At 49.9% G+C, this 16,102-nt stretch overlaps 1 protein-coding gene across 1 annotated transcript; it reads left to right on the forward strand.

Moving 5' to 3' along the window:
* Positions 1–1,600: 1,600 nt before the first annotated feature.
* On the forward strand, positions 1,601–15,204 carry XKRX (XK related X-linked). The gene is made up of 4 exons (XM_006266003.4): positions 1,601–1,779; positions 2,231–2,823; positions 6,670–6,929; positions 13,622–15,204. The coding sequence occupies exons 2-4, from the start codon at positions 2,489–2,491 to the stop codon at positions 14,365–14,367; spliced, it is 1,341 nt and encodes a 446-aa protein (XP_006266065.1). The 5' UTR covers positions 1,601–1,779; positions 2,231–2,488; the 3' UTR covers positions 14,368–15,204.
* The last annotated feature ends 898 nt before the right edge of the window (positions 15,205–16,102 follow it).

The raw sequence follows: 16,102 nt of genomic DNA on the forward strand, positions 1-16,102 counted from the left end.
CTTTAGTTGGTCTAATAAGAGATGTCACATCTACCCAAAGAACCTTGTCTGCCTATGTCCTTAGACCAACAGAGATACAACCCATTTACATGAAGGCACGTATAAAACAGCCTACTTCCTAAAGGCTCCTTTGGGAAGCATAGTCACTTCATGTGGTTTAGAGACCAGATACAGTCACTATAATGGTTTTCTCTACTATTGCCCTTGTACAGGGCATTTTCTAGAAAGTAATTGAAAAACACCCCCATAGATGAGGTAGCCAGTGGTTCTCTCCACCACTTATCAGAGATCAGAACACAGTTCCTTTGGACACTTCAGACATCTTCAGTCTTACCGTCTCCCATGTCAGCAGCTTGGTACACTGCTGTCAGGCATTGGAGCAGAAATGTGGAACAGTTGCTGAAAACATAATTGCACGTTTACACTGGCTTCCTTAATGGCAAAGCCAGAATGGAGCTCAGTGATAAAGTGCTGTGGTTTCTATGTGCTTGGGCAAAGATAGCTTATCAGCAGCAGGGTTGAGGACAGAAGTTGGGTTGGGTTTCCCCTGCAGTATAATATAGATCATGTTTTACAAACCGTGTTGTGCAAGATGTGGCTATGGTCTTTTGATGAAGGGAGCTACAGAGGTGCCTTAAGTACTGGGCATGGCGTCCCCACAGACTGCAGTTTCCGCAGAAGTTTGGACTGGCAGGCCAGCCTTGCTGCAGAAGCCTGCAGTGAGAGCCCTTTTAAAACTACCCAATCTTCTCAGTCTTCCTAAAATAGGAGAAACTGGCCAACCTCAAGTCTTCCATTGCTGCGTCACATCTCTGCCCGCCAAAAGAGATGCCAGCAGGTGACCATGGAGCACGCTGTGCAATCTGGCTGGCAGTGAGAGTGCCTATAGGTTCCAAAGTCTTGTCAAAACAGTTATAGTTACCCCAGTACCCACTCACTCAAAAAGGGCCGATCTTTGTGAGTGGGAGGAGTGATCCCTGCCTGAGGCCAGGGACAGGGATGCTGCAGGAGACTGGACTGACGGATGTAAGAGATCAGGACAGATGTGGAATGAAACCAGGGGCTGTGGTGCCACACCCCTGTCTGTGACCTTTGAATACCGCAGAGCCCTGACTACAGGAGCACAAAGCCTTGACCTGCTGGGGGGAGCAAAGGGTCCCTCTAGTGTCTCTTCAGATAGCACAGGAGCATTTTTCTTTTTTGGACCGAGCTACCCTACTTGCCCCAAACTCTCAGGTATGGAGAATCCTTGGACACAAGGAAGGAAGCACCGGTAAGCAGTAGGCTTAGGGGAGGCAAAGGTGAGTTTCTAGCCAAACTTACGGGAACTGCTGAAGGGGGAACAGGCCCCAAAAGGCCTCACACTCCATCGGCTGGGCAGCGGTTCTCTACCCCTGATGGGAGGGGGAGAGAAAACCCCGGTTCTTTTGTTTTAGGGCCTCACTTCGGCTTACCCAGAGGCTCGTGGCCGCCTGCTACAACCCCCCGGAGCCAGTCGTGCCCACGCAGCCCCTACCCCCCCGGCTTGTGCCGCCCCTCACCGTCAGGCTGTGGAAACTGGGCCCGGTCCAAGCGGGGAGGAAGGTTACCGCCCCTCGAGCCAGGCTGAGGCAGCAGGCGGCCGGGGGAGCCGCCTGCTGGGCTCCGCTCAGCGGCTGTCAGACAGAGGTGGGCAGCGCAGGGACAGAGCCGGCGGCCGGACGGGCCCCGCCAGGTCTGCGGCTGGGGAGGGGAAGCAGCCGGCAGGGGACGGAGGACGCTGGGACCTAGCGACTGCAGGTGAGGCGGCCCGGCCGGGCTCCCCGCGCCCGGGGCAGGAGGGCGCAGGACGAGGCGAGGCAACGGCCGAGAGCCCCGGCACTGCGCTCCCCGCCCCGCCGCGGGCGCTAAGACCGGGCGGCGGCCGCACACCTGCTGCAGCGCCGGGCTGGAGCGGAGCGGAGCGGGGCGGGGGCGGGGGCCGGGGCCCGGCCCGCACTCCCTGCTCTCGGGGCGGGGGTGGAGACTCGTGGCAGCCGCCCCACCCCGCCCGGTGCAGTCCTGGGCGGCGGCGATGGCCCCAGCCCGCAGCCTCCAGCCGAGCCAGGCCGCCGCCACGTGCTCGCCGGAGCCCCTGGCCTGGCCCTACGGGGAGAAGGGGGAGCGGCCGCGGGCGCGGAGATAGTGGGGCCGCCCCGCCTCGCCTCGCGGCTCGCGGAGCCGCCTTCAGTCGCGCCCTCTCTCTCCGCAGGGGCGGCCGTGACCCGCGCAGCTCGCGCCCGTCGGCAGCGGCGGCGGAGCCCCGCAGCGCTGTCCTGGGGCGGTCCCCGCCGGTCGGGGCAGCGGGGCCGGGACGCGCTGGAGTTGCCCCCTCCCCGCTGGAGCGACGTCTGGGCCCGGTGGCATGGCCGTGGGGGGCCTCCGGGGCTGACGGCGCCGCCCCCCAGCCACGCTGACGGCCCCTAGGCCGGGGGCACCGAGGGCGCTGGAGGGGCCCGGGCTTCCCAGGATGGACGGCGCGTGCGAGGTCTCCATCAGGGAGTGTTCGGAGCAGCCGTCCTTTGAGGAGAAGACGGGGGAGCCCCAAGCATCCCCCAAGGCAAAGCTACCACTGGGTATCCTCTTTTCCACGCTCCTGTTCTGCGGTGAGTCAGTGGCGGCCGGGATCCTGTGCTTCTCTTACAGCCACTCCGACGACCGCTTCTGGCTGGCGATGACCATCTTCTTCATGGTGTGTCCGTCCATCCTGGTCCAGCTGACACTCATTTTCATTCACCGGGATTTGACCAGTGACAAGCCACTGATCCTCCTGATGCACCTTCTCCAGCTGGGGCCTGTCATCAGGTGAGCAAAGGTGCCTCCAACTTCCCCTGTCCTAAATAGTCCTTGCCCAGCCCCAGGAACCAAATCTGAGATGATTTAGTGGCTTGAATCGGGTCCTCAAACTTTGTGTGACAACTTGGGAAGCTCTTGAGCGTTCACAGCTGGAATAGTTGTGCAGGATGTTGCCAATGTGCTGCCTGTGACAGCTCTGAGTCCCTGCAGTTCTGTGCTGTTCAAATTGTTTGCACAGTACTTTGCCACTGGAAAGTATCTTGTGGGATAAATACCAAGGCTACTGGAGGGAGCTCCAGCTGTGGGATAGCTCCTGTCCCTGGCAATGGCTGTGGAGGAGCTCCTTGTATTTCCTGTGGTCCAGGCTAGATATGGGGAGCAGGAACTTTTGCTCCTTCTTTTAGTTTCTTTGTGTGAGGCTTCAGCTTACGTTCCTCGTCCTCCTCCCCAGAGCAGGCAGAGGGTGCTTCCATAGGGTCAAGTAAAGTTTTAGAATGATGTAATTTTTAGCAAAACCTCCTAAGGCATTTAATTATCCCAGAATAGCTCCTGTTGCCTGTCCGCACCTCTGCCCACAGGCAGTCCTTCCTCCCCACCCCTAGCTGTACCTCTCCTTCTCATAGGCAGACAAGGTTCTTTGGGTGAATCTGATATCTTTTATTAGACCAACTTAAATAGTTGGAGAACAATTTTTAAGCAAGCTTTTGGGTTCAAAAACCCTTCTTCAGGCTAAGGAAGTTTTTGCAGTTGGTGTGTGCTCTTCCTGGATGGAATGAACAGTAAAGAAGCCAGAAGCTGGTCTGGTATGCATACAAGACGGGTAGTCAGTGAAAATGGAGATTGAGGAGTCAATGGGTGAGAGAGAGGCTGGGGACAGGGGGAAGAGAGAAGGGGGGTGAATAGTGGAGAGATACCTGGGGAGTCAGATGTCAGGCAGGTTATAATGTCATAAATCCAATGTCTATATTTAGTCCATGATTTTTAGTGTCCAGGAAGTTGACGAAGTGGAGTTCATAGGCTCGTCTCTGGGAAGTGTTTTACAAGTTTTCTTTGAGGATCAGGACTGAGAGATTGGAGAGAGAGTGGTTTTTCTTGTGAGAAATGTGCCCACACGGGTAATTGGGTATTCCTGTCTTTGATAGCTTGCTTAATAATTGTTTTCCAGCTATTTAAGTAGGTCTAATAAAAGATATCAGATTCACCCAAAGAACCTTGTCTTGCTATGTTCTTAGACCAACATGGCTACAACCTACACCCCTCTCCTCCTCAACACTTTTGTCAGTAAACCACAGGAGTTTCTAGAGAGCTTGCTCCTCTCTGGTATTGCCATGTTGACCAGAGAGAGGTCTGCTGGAGCTTATCAAGGGACCTTATCTGGCTTCTGCCTTCCCCTCACATCCTGTCCATCCCTGTTCCCCTCACAGTGAAATCTCGCTCTCTGTCTATCTGGAGGGCGGGTGGAGTTACTGTCTCTGTAAGCTTGTACTCAGGCTCTTTAACAAAGGTCTCCTTTTCATAGCTGCTTTTCTCAGACAGCACTTCCCTTTCCTTTAGTTTTGTGAGATTGTTAGAGAGACCAGGAAGAGTTGGCTTGTGACATCTGTGTACTAGCAGCTCTGTGGGCATGGGAATGAAGTCCCTGACTAAGGGAAGGCAGCTGCTGCCTTGGGTTTGATGCTGTGAGGTGCGGGGGAAGAGCATGTGGCAGTGTGAGAGAATTGGAGTAGAAAACTTACAGCATATTTGCATGACTGAGGAGACAGCACCCCAGCTAATTGCAGCTCTCAGCCCAAAGGATAGTGGAGAAGGAGTTGGCAGCATCAGAGGCAGGAAACAGTGAGGAAAGATACCTGCATCTCATTCTTAGACAATGACTGTGATGGGCAGTGTGCTCAAGATGGGAGCACTCCCATTATTAGTTCTGTCAACTCCATCCGGCAACACAGAGTAGGTGGTGCAAAAAGCCATGCCAGCTGCATCAGAGCTCATTAAAGGCATAAAAACGTATAAGAACCTGTTTATTTCTAGCTAGACTGCATAACAGACTCGGTACGTCTCTCTTGGCCTCTCCCACTGGCTTCCCTGAAAGGGTGTGGCTCACACTTTACCCTGGGATGCAGTCGGGTAGTGTTTTTAGTTGTCTCCATGGAGAGCTGGGAAGGAGATGAGCAGAGCCAAGCAATGCAGCATGCAGGTAGCTTGTATCAAAACAGCTAGTTCAGAGATGTACCCAGAAGCCCCCAGGGACTTGAGCTGTTGCTACATCCTGTCACAGGAAGCCGAGAAGGGGCAATCCCACGGTGTCCCTCTCATGAAGTCACACTAATGAGCTCATGTTCCATTTTGCATAGGTTCTAAAGAGAAAACACTAGCCTTAACACTGAATTTCCAGGGTTTGGGCAACTTCACTCTGGTCATCTAATAAGAGTTAAATGGTTTTTGTAACACATTGCCAAGTCTTAGAGTAGCATAGCTTGTACCATTACAGGCCACCTGCAGGTTTTCTTGAGTTTGACACCTTGCATGAAATGCCTTGATTCTCATTACTGCATGATATTTCTCTGTATAAAAGCATGTGGTAGGATTTCTCTATGGTGGGTCAGTGCTGCATATGGCCTCCATGCATTTCAACTACAGAGGGCCAAATGTGGAGTGACTGCAGTGCCTCTTACAGTGCTTGCAAGCATCTTGTTCTTGTGAGAGACATCCAGGGCTATTCCAGAGAAAGCTGCCTGGTTTACGCAAATTATTTCAAACAAAGCCTTGCAGTCAAAGCTGACCAGAGCTGAACATATTGTTTCACCTGTTTTTGATGAAATGCCATAAATCATCTCTGATTCACTTGAAGCTTGTCCCTTTGGAGCAGCTGGGTTTCATATTAGAGTTGTCACAAAACATGATCCAGGTGAGGCTTAGGCTTTTGTAAGAGACATTTTACAAAGATCTAATTCCACCTTGATCTGAAAAACAGCAGTTGCTTTTGCTTCATTAACTTTCCTAGTAAAACTTCCACCACTTGTCCTAGAGGTCCTTAGTTTTCAAGCAGAAGCCAAGCCTACATGGATATTAGTTTTCTTCAGCAGACCACGTTGAACACATGCATTTTTCTTGGCTGATGGAGATCATGGGGCTCAAGTGGGCTGGAGTTCAAATGCTGAACTGACAAGGCTGGCACTGAAGCAGCAACATGGTGGATTTAGACAGAAGCCCAAACCCCTGCGTGTTTCAGGGATGTACTGTAGGGAGGAATCTCCGGGGCTGGCAAAGCCAACCATAAGCTTCCACCCAAAACATAGCAGAGGGACATTTTCCCAACTCTCTGTTTATTGTACTAGGAACAGTGGTGGGCTGGGTGAGGAAAGACTCCTGCTCCCTGCAGGAGATAAAACACAATGCACAAACAATTCCTTTGGCCTGCAGGAGCTGTTATCCCAGTAGGGTATGAATGGACCACACACACACACACTCTCTCTCTCTCTCTCTCTCTCTCTCTCTCTCTCTCCCTTGCTATTTTCAAGCATGGCAGCAGAGGAGGCAGCATTCTGTGTTATATGCTTCCCACAATGCAAACCTAGTGCTCTGCCCTTCAATATCTGCATCAGGATGGTGTTTGCTATGCTGCACTCGCTTGCCAGCTGCCTGAGTGGGAGCAGCAACTCTATGGCCTTATGACTATAGGTATGTGTGGCATTGGTAGCTCAGGAAGTTAAGATATTGGGGACCCCAGTGAGCATCACAAGGATGATGCTGTCCACATCAGATGAGGAAGTAGAAGATGGGATACTGCTGACGTGGAGGGGCTTGCATGGAGGGTCTGTGTGCTGGCTGGGCTGATGGGCTGCTTTGTTTGTGCAGGTGTGTGGAAGCCCTGGTGGTTTACTGCACCTCAGGGCAGGAGGAGGAGCCTTATGTCACCATCACGCGTAAGAAGAAACTCAAGAAAGGCTATGAAGTGGAGATGGAGCAGGAGGTCGGCCACACAGTCCGCAGGCTGGTCACACATCGTAATGCCTTCAAGCGTGTGGCAGTGATCCAGGCCTTCCTGGGCTCCACCCCACAGCTCACACTGCAGCTCTACATCAGCATCGTCGAGAAATACATTCCTATTGCCAGAGGTAAAAAAGAAACAGGGCAGCACAGTTAGTAAGGAGTGAGGCTCAGGAAACAGGTTTAGAGCCTTGAGTGCTCCTCTGTCTCTGAAGAGCCTGGCAATATACAGTGGAAATATGAGAATGGGATAGACCTGATTCACCCTGCAATACTGGAAAGTAATGGCTCCCAGGACAGAAGGTGGTAGCAGTGCTGCAACAGGCTAGCAGAGGGGGTGCATAGCAGTGCAGTATGCACTTGAAATTACAGCAGCTATTTAGGTAGTACAATCAGACCTGTAGGTGATATCCTTCCAGATCCTGTTAAAGGCAGGAGCATACTCCTGAGCAGGTTAGGGGGGCACATCTAAATCAGATGTAGTGGACACTAGCTGGTACGGCCAATGTGTGAGTCTTCTCAGTGTGATATACTGCCCGAAATGGTTGGGAGCCTCTCTAGAACCAGCTTGTTTATCTTCCATGTAGGATTCTACTTCTTCTAGGTTAGAATAAACTCCTGTCAGGTGTAGGATGGATGGTTCAGCAGTTGGGCAGTGGACTGGGTTTAGGATATCTGGGTCTTTAGCTTAGCCACAGACTGTCTATATGGCCTTAGGAGAATTGCATAATCTCTTTTTTCCCAGTTTGTAAAATAGGAATAATATTTCCCTACCTCACAGGAATGTTGTGAAGCCATAGTCTGTTAATAAATGCAAGATGCTCTGATACTATGGTGATTATGGCAGAAGAAAAAGTAAATCAGCTACCTTCCCAGGGAATAGTAACCTAAGGCTTCAACAGCTCTCATCACTGGAGGAGAGATGTTTCTTTCTGCATCTCCTGGAGAAATTTTCTGACCAAGAGTTCATCATCTTACGATTTAGAAAAAAAAAATTCAGTCAACTTAAATTGAATGTGTCTTAATCCTGGTTAAATCCTCCCACCAGGCCTATATTTGCTACTGCAGCTGCATCCCAGCTAATGGCTGTTGTGATGTCTGTTGAACACCATAAAGCTGCTTGAGCCCAAATTCAGCAGTCACTTGGTCAGCTGAGTAACCCTGCAGATCTCCAGAGCACTACTCACATGACTGAAATAATTTCTGTATGACTGCCTGAAGTCACTTTTATTTAAATGTTTGCCATGTCACAGCAGGGCATATAGCCAGCTCCTAACTTTACAGGGTCAGTGTGTCTACAAACTACGGAAACAGCAGTTCAGTTTGACTTTTAAAACAATATTTTAACAAGCCTCATGAAGAGAAAAGTTCATGACATTTCTTTGTTTTAACTTGTGATTAAGATTCTAGTTTTGTTGAAACTTTGCCAACAATACTGGGATCCCAAATATTTGTTGAAGTAGGGGACCCAGGAAAGGAAAGAGACTAAGGACCAAAATAAACCCCAACATAAGCCACTAGTATAAATTATATAAGGAACATTTAAGCTGATCCATTCAGTTGTGGCTTTTAATTTACAGTTAGGGGTGTATTTGGAGACCGTCACCTTGGGAGTAGTTCATACATTTCTGTGGGTGCTGCTGTCTCAGGGTCTTGCCCAGTGTGGTCAGAGGGTGAGTTTTGATCTCATGTTGTAGATCCTTTCTATCATGCAAAAAAGGCTTCAGAAGCATAAAGCCGTCATTCCAGCGTGGAGAGTTCCTCCTGGTGTGGGCACTACAGCCGTCAGCTCTGAGGTTTCTTTTGAGCTCCTTATTAGCTGTGTTTTAGGAGGTTTGTCAAGAATAGAGTAGGGATGAGGAGGCTGTGCTGGGGGTGATGCCACAGCTCACATCACTGTGAAGAACCTGGGCAGGTCAGAGAGGCTGTGGGGACATAGACCCCAGGAGTCTCTCTCTGTCCTGAAACAGTCTAGGACTAACAGGGAACAAAACTGATTGAGAAACACTAAAAACCTATTCCCTCTCAGGTTGCAAGTTCTGTGTAATTTTTCCTATGACCACAGTGCAGAATCGCCCCTTGGGTGAGGTTGTGTGCTCCAAGCCAACTGCCTCTGTAATCTCACGTACCCAAGGTCTCATTACTTCTTCCATGCCACCCTCATTCTCCCCAACAAGGGCTCCAATTAAAAAATGCATTTAAGTAGGGGTTTAAGAGATTTCCTGACTAGGGATTTTTTTCTGAAGCTGGATCATATGATACTGATCCGAGAAGTAGCATCTGATATGACAATAAAAGCAGCTGAGGAAAGCATGATTCTTGTAAACATTTCTGCCTGTGTCCAAGCAGTTCCACTGAGTTTGAACCTTGCTGGTATAAAACATAGTGATTTCAACTGAGTTGTCAACTTATGCAGGTCAAGGATATGGCCCATATATTGTGACTGGATGGCTCCTGCGAGTCAAGTAAGACAGGTGTTTTTGCAGGCTCTGGCTCAGGATGGGTAAAATCCGTTTGATGTGGTCGCACAAGCAAGATGGCTGGAGGACATCCAGGTTCTCTTTGGGTTTTGTCACAGGTTTTCTGACCTAGAGCAAGCTCATTAACCTGTGACTAAGTTTTCCCAGCTGTAAAATGGAAATAATATTATGGAGATGCCTCCCACAGGTGTGACGAGGCTAGGCTAATTAATGTTTGTGAAGCACCATGAACTGCACTGATGGAAAGAGCTCTCGATACCCAAAATAGAATTGTTGGGTTTAATAGAGAGGGAGCAGGGTCAGGCCCTTAAACACTAAAGGCAGATCTGAGCCTTTAAAATTCCCTGTGTACAGAAACAGTGTAACCTTTTCCTTTACTAGGTGATGTGAAGCTGGCATTATGATTACTTTAGTGCATGAGCTGACTGGCTAAGAAAGTAGAGTCCCATTTCTGTGTAAATCACACAAGCCTTTTAAGCTGATGAACACTGAGGAACTCAAACGAAGGTGAACAAACAGAAAACTCAGTCCCTGGTTCCACTGGTCTTTCATACCTACCCACAATCCCAGGTGTAGTGTGGGCCAGGATGAGATACTGTGTTGGCCTTACCAGGAAGGAAGAAGCGGTTATTTGCAAAGCAAAAAAAGAAACCTCTGTTTCATTCCTGTGGGCTCTCAGTATTCACCTGCACAGCCTGCCTTTGACTGTCAGTGGGATTCCAGAGAGCTGAATGACCACCCAGGGATGCTTGCTTTTCTTGTTGCATTAGGCATATGATATTTTCTGGGTAAGCCATTTGTCACAGTTCTCCCTTGAATATCATGATCATTCATGGGGTATGTCAAAAATCTGCCATTTAGGGGTGATTCATACTGTGAGAGTGGCTGAGAGGCACTAATACAAATTCCATGGCCCTTTCAGGCACAGATGCAGGAGAATAATCTTTGTTTAAGTATTTGTCTAGGGACTCTGCACATCAGCTTGAACCTATGTGCTTCTGTAGCTAGCAGCATGTACTTGCTACAGCCCACATCAAAAACTTTTTCACCATGGCTGTTGCACAATTTCCAGTGCCCAAGCTAAATTTGACTGACCTGCTATGTTTTCTGGAAATAAAAGCTGTCTTTGTAACAGATAGGCAAAAGGTTATTCTTCGGAGACCCACAATCACTGTTGTATGTTTATACCAGTGCCTAAATTTTTGCATGATTACTGATGAAACGCAAGACCTAGTGTACCCTAAATGTTCTGGATCATAGAATCACAGAAACCAAGGGTTGGAAGGGACCTCAGGAGGTCATCCAGTCCAACCGCCTGCTCAAAGCAGGACGATCCCCAACTAGATCATCCCAGCCAAAGCTTTGTGTAGCTGGGTTTTGAAAACCTCCAAGGATGGAGCTTCCACCACCTCTCTGGATAACCTGTGTTCCAGTGTTTTACTACCCTCCTAGTGAGAACATTCTTCCTAATATCTAACCTAAACTTTCCTTGCTGCAACTTGAGACCATTAATCCTTGTTCTGTCATCTGCCACCACTGAGAACAGTCTATCTCCATCCTCTTTCTATTAATTCCTCCCCGAGTCTCTTCTTCTCTAGATATAATAAGTCCAGTTCCCTCAGTTTTTCCTTATAAGTCATGTCTGCCAGCCCCCTCACCATTTTTGTTGCCCTCTGCTAGACTCTCTCCAATTTGTCCACATCCTTTCTGTAGTGGGGGGCCCAAAACTGAACACAGTACTCCAGATGTGGACTCGCCAGTGCTGAACAAAGGGGAATATCACTTTTCCTTGACCTACTGGCAACACACCTACCAATGCAGCCTAGTATGCTGTTAGCCTTCTAGGCAACAAAGACACACTGCTGGCTCATATTCAGCTGATCATCCACTGTAACCCCCAGGTCCTTTTCTGCAGAGCTGCTGTCCAGCCAGTCAGCCCCCAGCTTGTACTGGTGTATGGGATTGTTCCGTCCTAAGTGTAAGGATTTGAACTTGTCCTTGTTGAACCTCATGAGATTGCATTTGGCCCAATCCTGCAATTTGTCTAGATCACTCTGAATCCTAGTCCTACACTCCAGTATATCTACTACTCCCCCCAGCTTAGTGTAATCTGTAAACTTGCTGAGGGTGCGCTCTATGCCATCTTCCAGGTCGTTAATGAAGACGTTGAACAAAACCAGCCCCAGGACCAACCCCTGGGTCACTCCACTTGATATTAGCTGCTAGCTAGACATTGAGCCATTGATTACTACTCACTGAGCCTGATGCTCCAGTCAGTTTTCTATCCACCTTACAGTCCATTCATTCAGCCCATAATTCCTTAGCTTGCCTGCAAGAATACTGTGAGAGACCGTATCAAAAGCCTAAAATCAAGGTGTACCACAACCGTTGATCTCCCCACATCCACAGAGCCAGTCACCTTGTCATAGAAAGCAATCGGGTTGGTCAGGCATGACTTGCCTCGGTGACTCCATGCTGACTGTTCCTAATCACCTTTTTCTCCTCCAAGTGCTTAGAAATGGATTCCTTGAGGATCTGCTCCATGAGTTTTCCCAGGACTGAGGTGAGGCTGACTGGTCTGTAGTTCCCTGGATCCTCCTTTTTCCCTTTCTTAAATATGGGCACTATGTTTGCTCTTTTCTAATCATCCAGGTTCTCTCCTGATTGCCATGAGTTTTTGAAGATGATGGTCAATGACTCTGCAATCACATCAGCCAACTCCCTCAGAATCCTACTTTCCTAGGACTGTACCAGAAAAAGGTGGACACAAGACTTGCTCCAACACAACTCACCCAGCAGATTAGCAACTGCCTCTTGGCAAGTCTGAATGTTAGGTTTGGCTGAAAACAGTGTGAAGGCAGTAAACATTAATCTAACTTGGGAGCAGTTAAAAGCCTAATTTTATTATTGTACAGGGAAGAGGGAAAGCCAACTAGGCTTTCTGACTGCCCTACAACCAGCCCTCTTCTCAGCTGAGCCATTGGCTATCCAGATTCCATGATGGCTCAGTACAGGTGTCTCACAGCACTGGGCTCATAGGTTGTTACATCTGGTCATCCCTGGCTCAGCACAGGTGTTTACCCTTAGTTAAGAGGCCAGTATCAGGCCTGGCATAAAGGTGTAGTTGTGGCTTTGGGTCTGAATTGCATGGGGCTCAATTTGACTTATCTGCTGGAGGGAGATGGGAGTTATTAGCTCAGATGGGGTGAGGAGTGGATGGAACATTAACCTTCTGCTGAGGGCCTAACCACTTAGCCCATGGTAAGGATAGCAAGTGTTCCCACTTACATTGGACAGGAAAAGAGGTCAGTGCCTGCACTTAAGCTATAAACAGATGTCTTTAGAACAGGATCAAATGTGTTAGGATGTGTCCTGGCACAGCTGATCCACTTCATTGGGTGACACATATTCGCCCACTGTCCCACGGGACAGAGACCCTGGTGCTTCAAAGGCCTGACCCTGTGGGACAGCTGCAAACAGGTGAACCAACTCAGGGTGTACTTCTGCAAATGGGGGAAGCCTGAGTCAGGGTGTGGCAGCAAGCAAGGGATTTTCAGGGAGTGCCTCTTCAAGTGAGGAACTTGGGCACATACTCTTGGGGCTACAGGGGCCCAATCCTGCACACACCCCTGCAGAGGAGTTCTATGAGTACACAGGATCAGGCCCCTGAAGCCCCAGGGCAGCTGGAGAGTGTGGGCAGCTGTGGGCTGCCCATGCTCCCCCACCATAAAGCAAACAGATGTCCACCACAAAAAACAGCACAAATTTATATTACCTGTTGTTGTGGCCACAGTTTTGGCCATTTGTGATGCAACAAGGGGTATGGACAGCTGTTTGCTTGGACTTCGTGCTGTTAGAAAAATGTTCATGGCGGCACAAAGGTGACATCTGTTTTCAGCCTTATACATACAAAATCGTACAGCAGGCTTGCTGGGGCAGATTCAGGACACGCTGGATGTACTGCATCTGCCAGGGCTTGTTCTCAGCAGGGACATTCCTTTCCCAATTGGGATCATCTCTTAATCATGTTCTTTCTGTCCTCTCAGGGACCCTGCTTCTGCTTGCTACAAGTTGTGTTGTAGCATTTCCCCAGTGACTTCTCCAGCCCCTGGTTCCCACCCATGATGAACCATCCCTCCCCAGGGCCCACTTGCACTTGCCATGACCTTTCCCTTCCCAGTACCTGCTGACCCCCTGAGACCTATGTGCCTTACATGTAGATCTGTTTGAATAATGTGGAGAAGGGAGGGTGCAAGCCAGTGCAGCAGTGTGCAGTGCATTGCTATATGTAACCCTGTCTGACTGCCCATAGTCACCACCTTTCCATCCCTCCCTTGCAGCCGTCCTGATGGGCATCTGTCTGGTGTCAGTCACCTATGGGGCGCTGGTCTGCAACGTTTTGGCCATCCAGATCAAGTATGATGACTACAAGGTCCACTTGCGGCCCCTGGCGTTTCTCTGCATTGTCTTGTGGCGCAGCCTGGAGATCTCCACCCGTGTGGCTGTCCTCGTGCTCTTCTGCACTGTCTTCAAGCACTGGATTATCCCCATAGCCTTAGCCAACCTGCTGGTTGTCTTCTTCCTGCCATGGGTACAGTTCTGGCGGAGTGGCACGCAGTTGCCTGACAACATCGAGAAGAACTTCAGCCGGGTGGGCACTGTGGTGGTGCTGTGTTCTGTCACTCTGCTCTATGCTGGCATCAACATATTCTGCTGGTCAGCTGTACAGTTGAAGCTGGCAGACAGGGACCTTATAGACAAGTCACAGAACTGGGGCCGCCTGGCCCTGTACTACAGTGTGCGGCTGGTGGAGAATGCCATCCTCCTTGTCCTCTGGTACCTCTTCAAGACAGACGTGTATGAGTACATCTGTGCCCCACTGCTGGTGTTGCAGCTGTTGGTGGGCTACTGTCTAGCTATCTGCTTCATGCTCTTCTTTTTCCAGTACCTGCACCCGTGCCGCCAGCTCTTCAGGCATAATGTCTCAGACTTTTTACACTGTGTCTGTTGCCAGAAGATGGTGTTGGCAGACCCTGCAAATCTTGAAACCCCGTATGAGCCTGGTGTGAGGCACAGCATTGTTTGATGTACTCAGCAGAGGAAGGGGGCAGCTCTGAAAGATTCAAGCACATGACTTGTGTTGAGGATAGTGACTGAGGCGCAGTGCTAGCCAGGTGTCTAGCTGTGATGTGCCTGTTTACAGACAACATTGGGGGAGGAGAGTGGTGGCAAACATTTAGCAATGCTGTGATTTGTGAGGAGGATGGTTTCCAGGCTAGGTCCAAGGACCCTCACAACTAACCATTTGCACAAGGTGAGCTAAGCTGAATTCAGGCAGAATTGCCCTGGGCTGCCTCTGCTGCAGTGCTCTGCGCTCTGAACTCACTGGGGCCTGTGACCAAGTGTTGGTTATGCCCTGGGGATGGCTGTTTGGAAGAGAGAGGAGAATCCTGTCTCTTCGCGCTCTTCCTCTAGACAGTAGCTTTTTACTGAGAGGGACAAATGTGGTCTTTGTTGTGACATCCATGCTCAATGACTAACATACATGCACATTCAAACCCCTCAAGAAAACCTCTGTTGGGACAGGAGGCCAGTTGCTGTGAACATTGCTCTTCCAGAGCTTGTTCCCCACTAGCACCCTCCACCAAGCACTAATAACAACCAAAATGGGTGCCTGCACTGGAGTGGAGCTTTGCAGCTCTATGTAAGTCCTAGGCACCACCACAGCCCCATGCCTGTGCCTGGCACTGCACTTCTCAGCTCTAAGCTGGCAGAAGGGAAGCCCTTCAAGATCATAACCTGCCCCAACCCATGGTGCTGTCTTACTGGTTATTAATGTATAGTTGTTAACCTCCAAAAGGATGAATCTTGAAGTTGAGGTGGTGGTAAATGTTTTGCGTTGGTTTTAAAGGAACTGATCTCACTGCTCTGGCTTCTTTCTCTTTTTTGTGGTTGGTTTCACATGTTTGAACTTGAAAAGGCTGAGGGCTTCAGTGATCCATTTTTAGAGGTTAGAGAGAGAAGGATTTTCCCCCTTTCGGTTCCCTGGTTCTGTCTGTTTCACTGTGCTGCAGTAAGATCCTGGACATATCCTCTTTCTTAGCCCCCTGTCCTCCTGTCTGGGCAGGTTTTTAAAATGCAAGCAAATGTCCGGGTTTTTGCTCTGCTTCTGACTTTTTCCAGGCACTTCAACTTGGCTGCTTGGGTCTGGGGGCAGCGGGGCAAAGTGACTGGCTGTCCGGGGATCACGTGCTCTGCATGCAGGCCTGGCAGTTGCTTGCAGGTAAGAGAGACAGAGAGATAGAGTGTGTGTGTGTGTGTGTGTGTGTGTGTGTGTGCAGCCACATGCGAACTGCGTGGGCAGCAGGGCTGGGTGGGAAGGGGGACTGTAGGTCAGTAGTGAGGAGCACCAGCAGGGCTGTTGGTGGGGCAGGGGGATGCAGTCAGAAGTGAGGGGCACTGGCAGGGCTGGGGGGCAGGGTATAGTGGGTCAGGAGTGAGAGGCTGCAGCAGGGTTGGGGGGGTGTGGCTTAAGAGTGAGGGGCAGAGGCAGGGCACGGGCATATCCCTCTCAATTGTATACTCCTTCCCCCTTTTCTCCCCCTCCTCCCCCTGCCCCTCACAGGTGTCCTCTTTTTTGATGCTGGAAATATGGTGACCCTATGCTGCAGCATGATGTATGTAGGTCCCTTTCTCTTTATGTTAATGTGTCCAGACCAAACCCTGGATCCTGGAAACAAGGATCAAGATGCCAACAGGTCCTCAGTTTCCATACAAGGCTGAAACAAAGCCTCAGACTGAAAGGTCCCTGTATTCTGGGA

This window comes from Alligator mississippiensis, chromosome 8, assembly GCF_030867095.1.
Source record: "Alligator mississippiensis isolate rAllMis1 chromosome 8, rAllMis1, whole genome shotgun sequence".
Taxonomy (NCBI): Eukaryota; Metazoa; Chordata; order Crocodylia; family Alligatoridae; genus Alligator; species Alligator mississippiensis.

What these genes read in the sequence shown, in the direction of transcription:
- XKRX (XM_006266003.4), top strand. Translation starts at nt 2,489, where the DNA reads ATGGACGGCGCGTGCGAGGTCTCCATCAGGGAGTGTTCGGAGCAGCCG. An exon ending in CAGCTGGGGCCTGTCATCAG is followed by an intron (nt 2,824 to 6,669) that starts GTGAGCAAAGGT and finishes TTGTTTGTGCAG; the next exon opens with GTGTGTGGAAGCCCTGGTGG. An exon ending in ATACATTCCTATTGCCAGAG is followed by an intron (nt 6,930 to 13,621) that starts GTAAAAAAGAAA and finishes CCTCCCTTGCAG; the next exon opens with CCGTCCTGATGGGCATCTGT.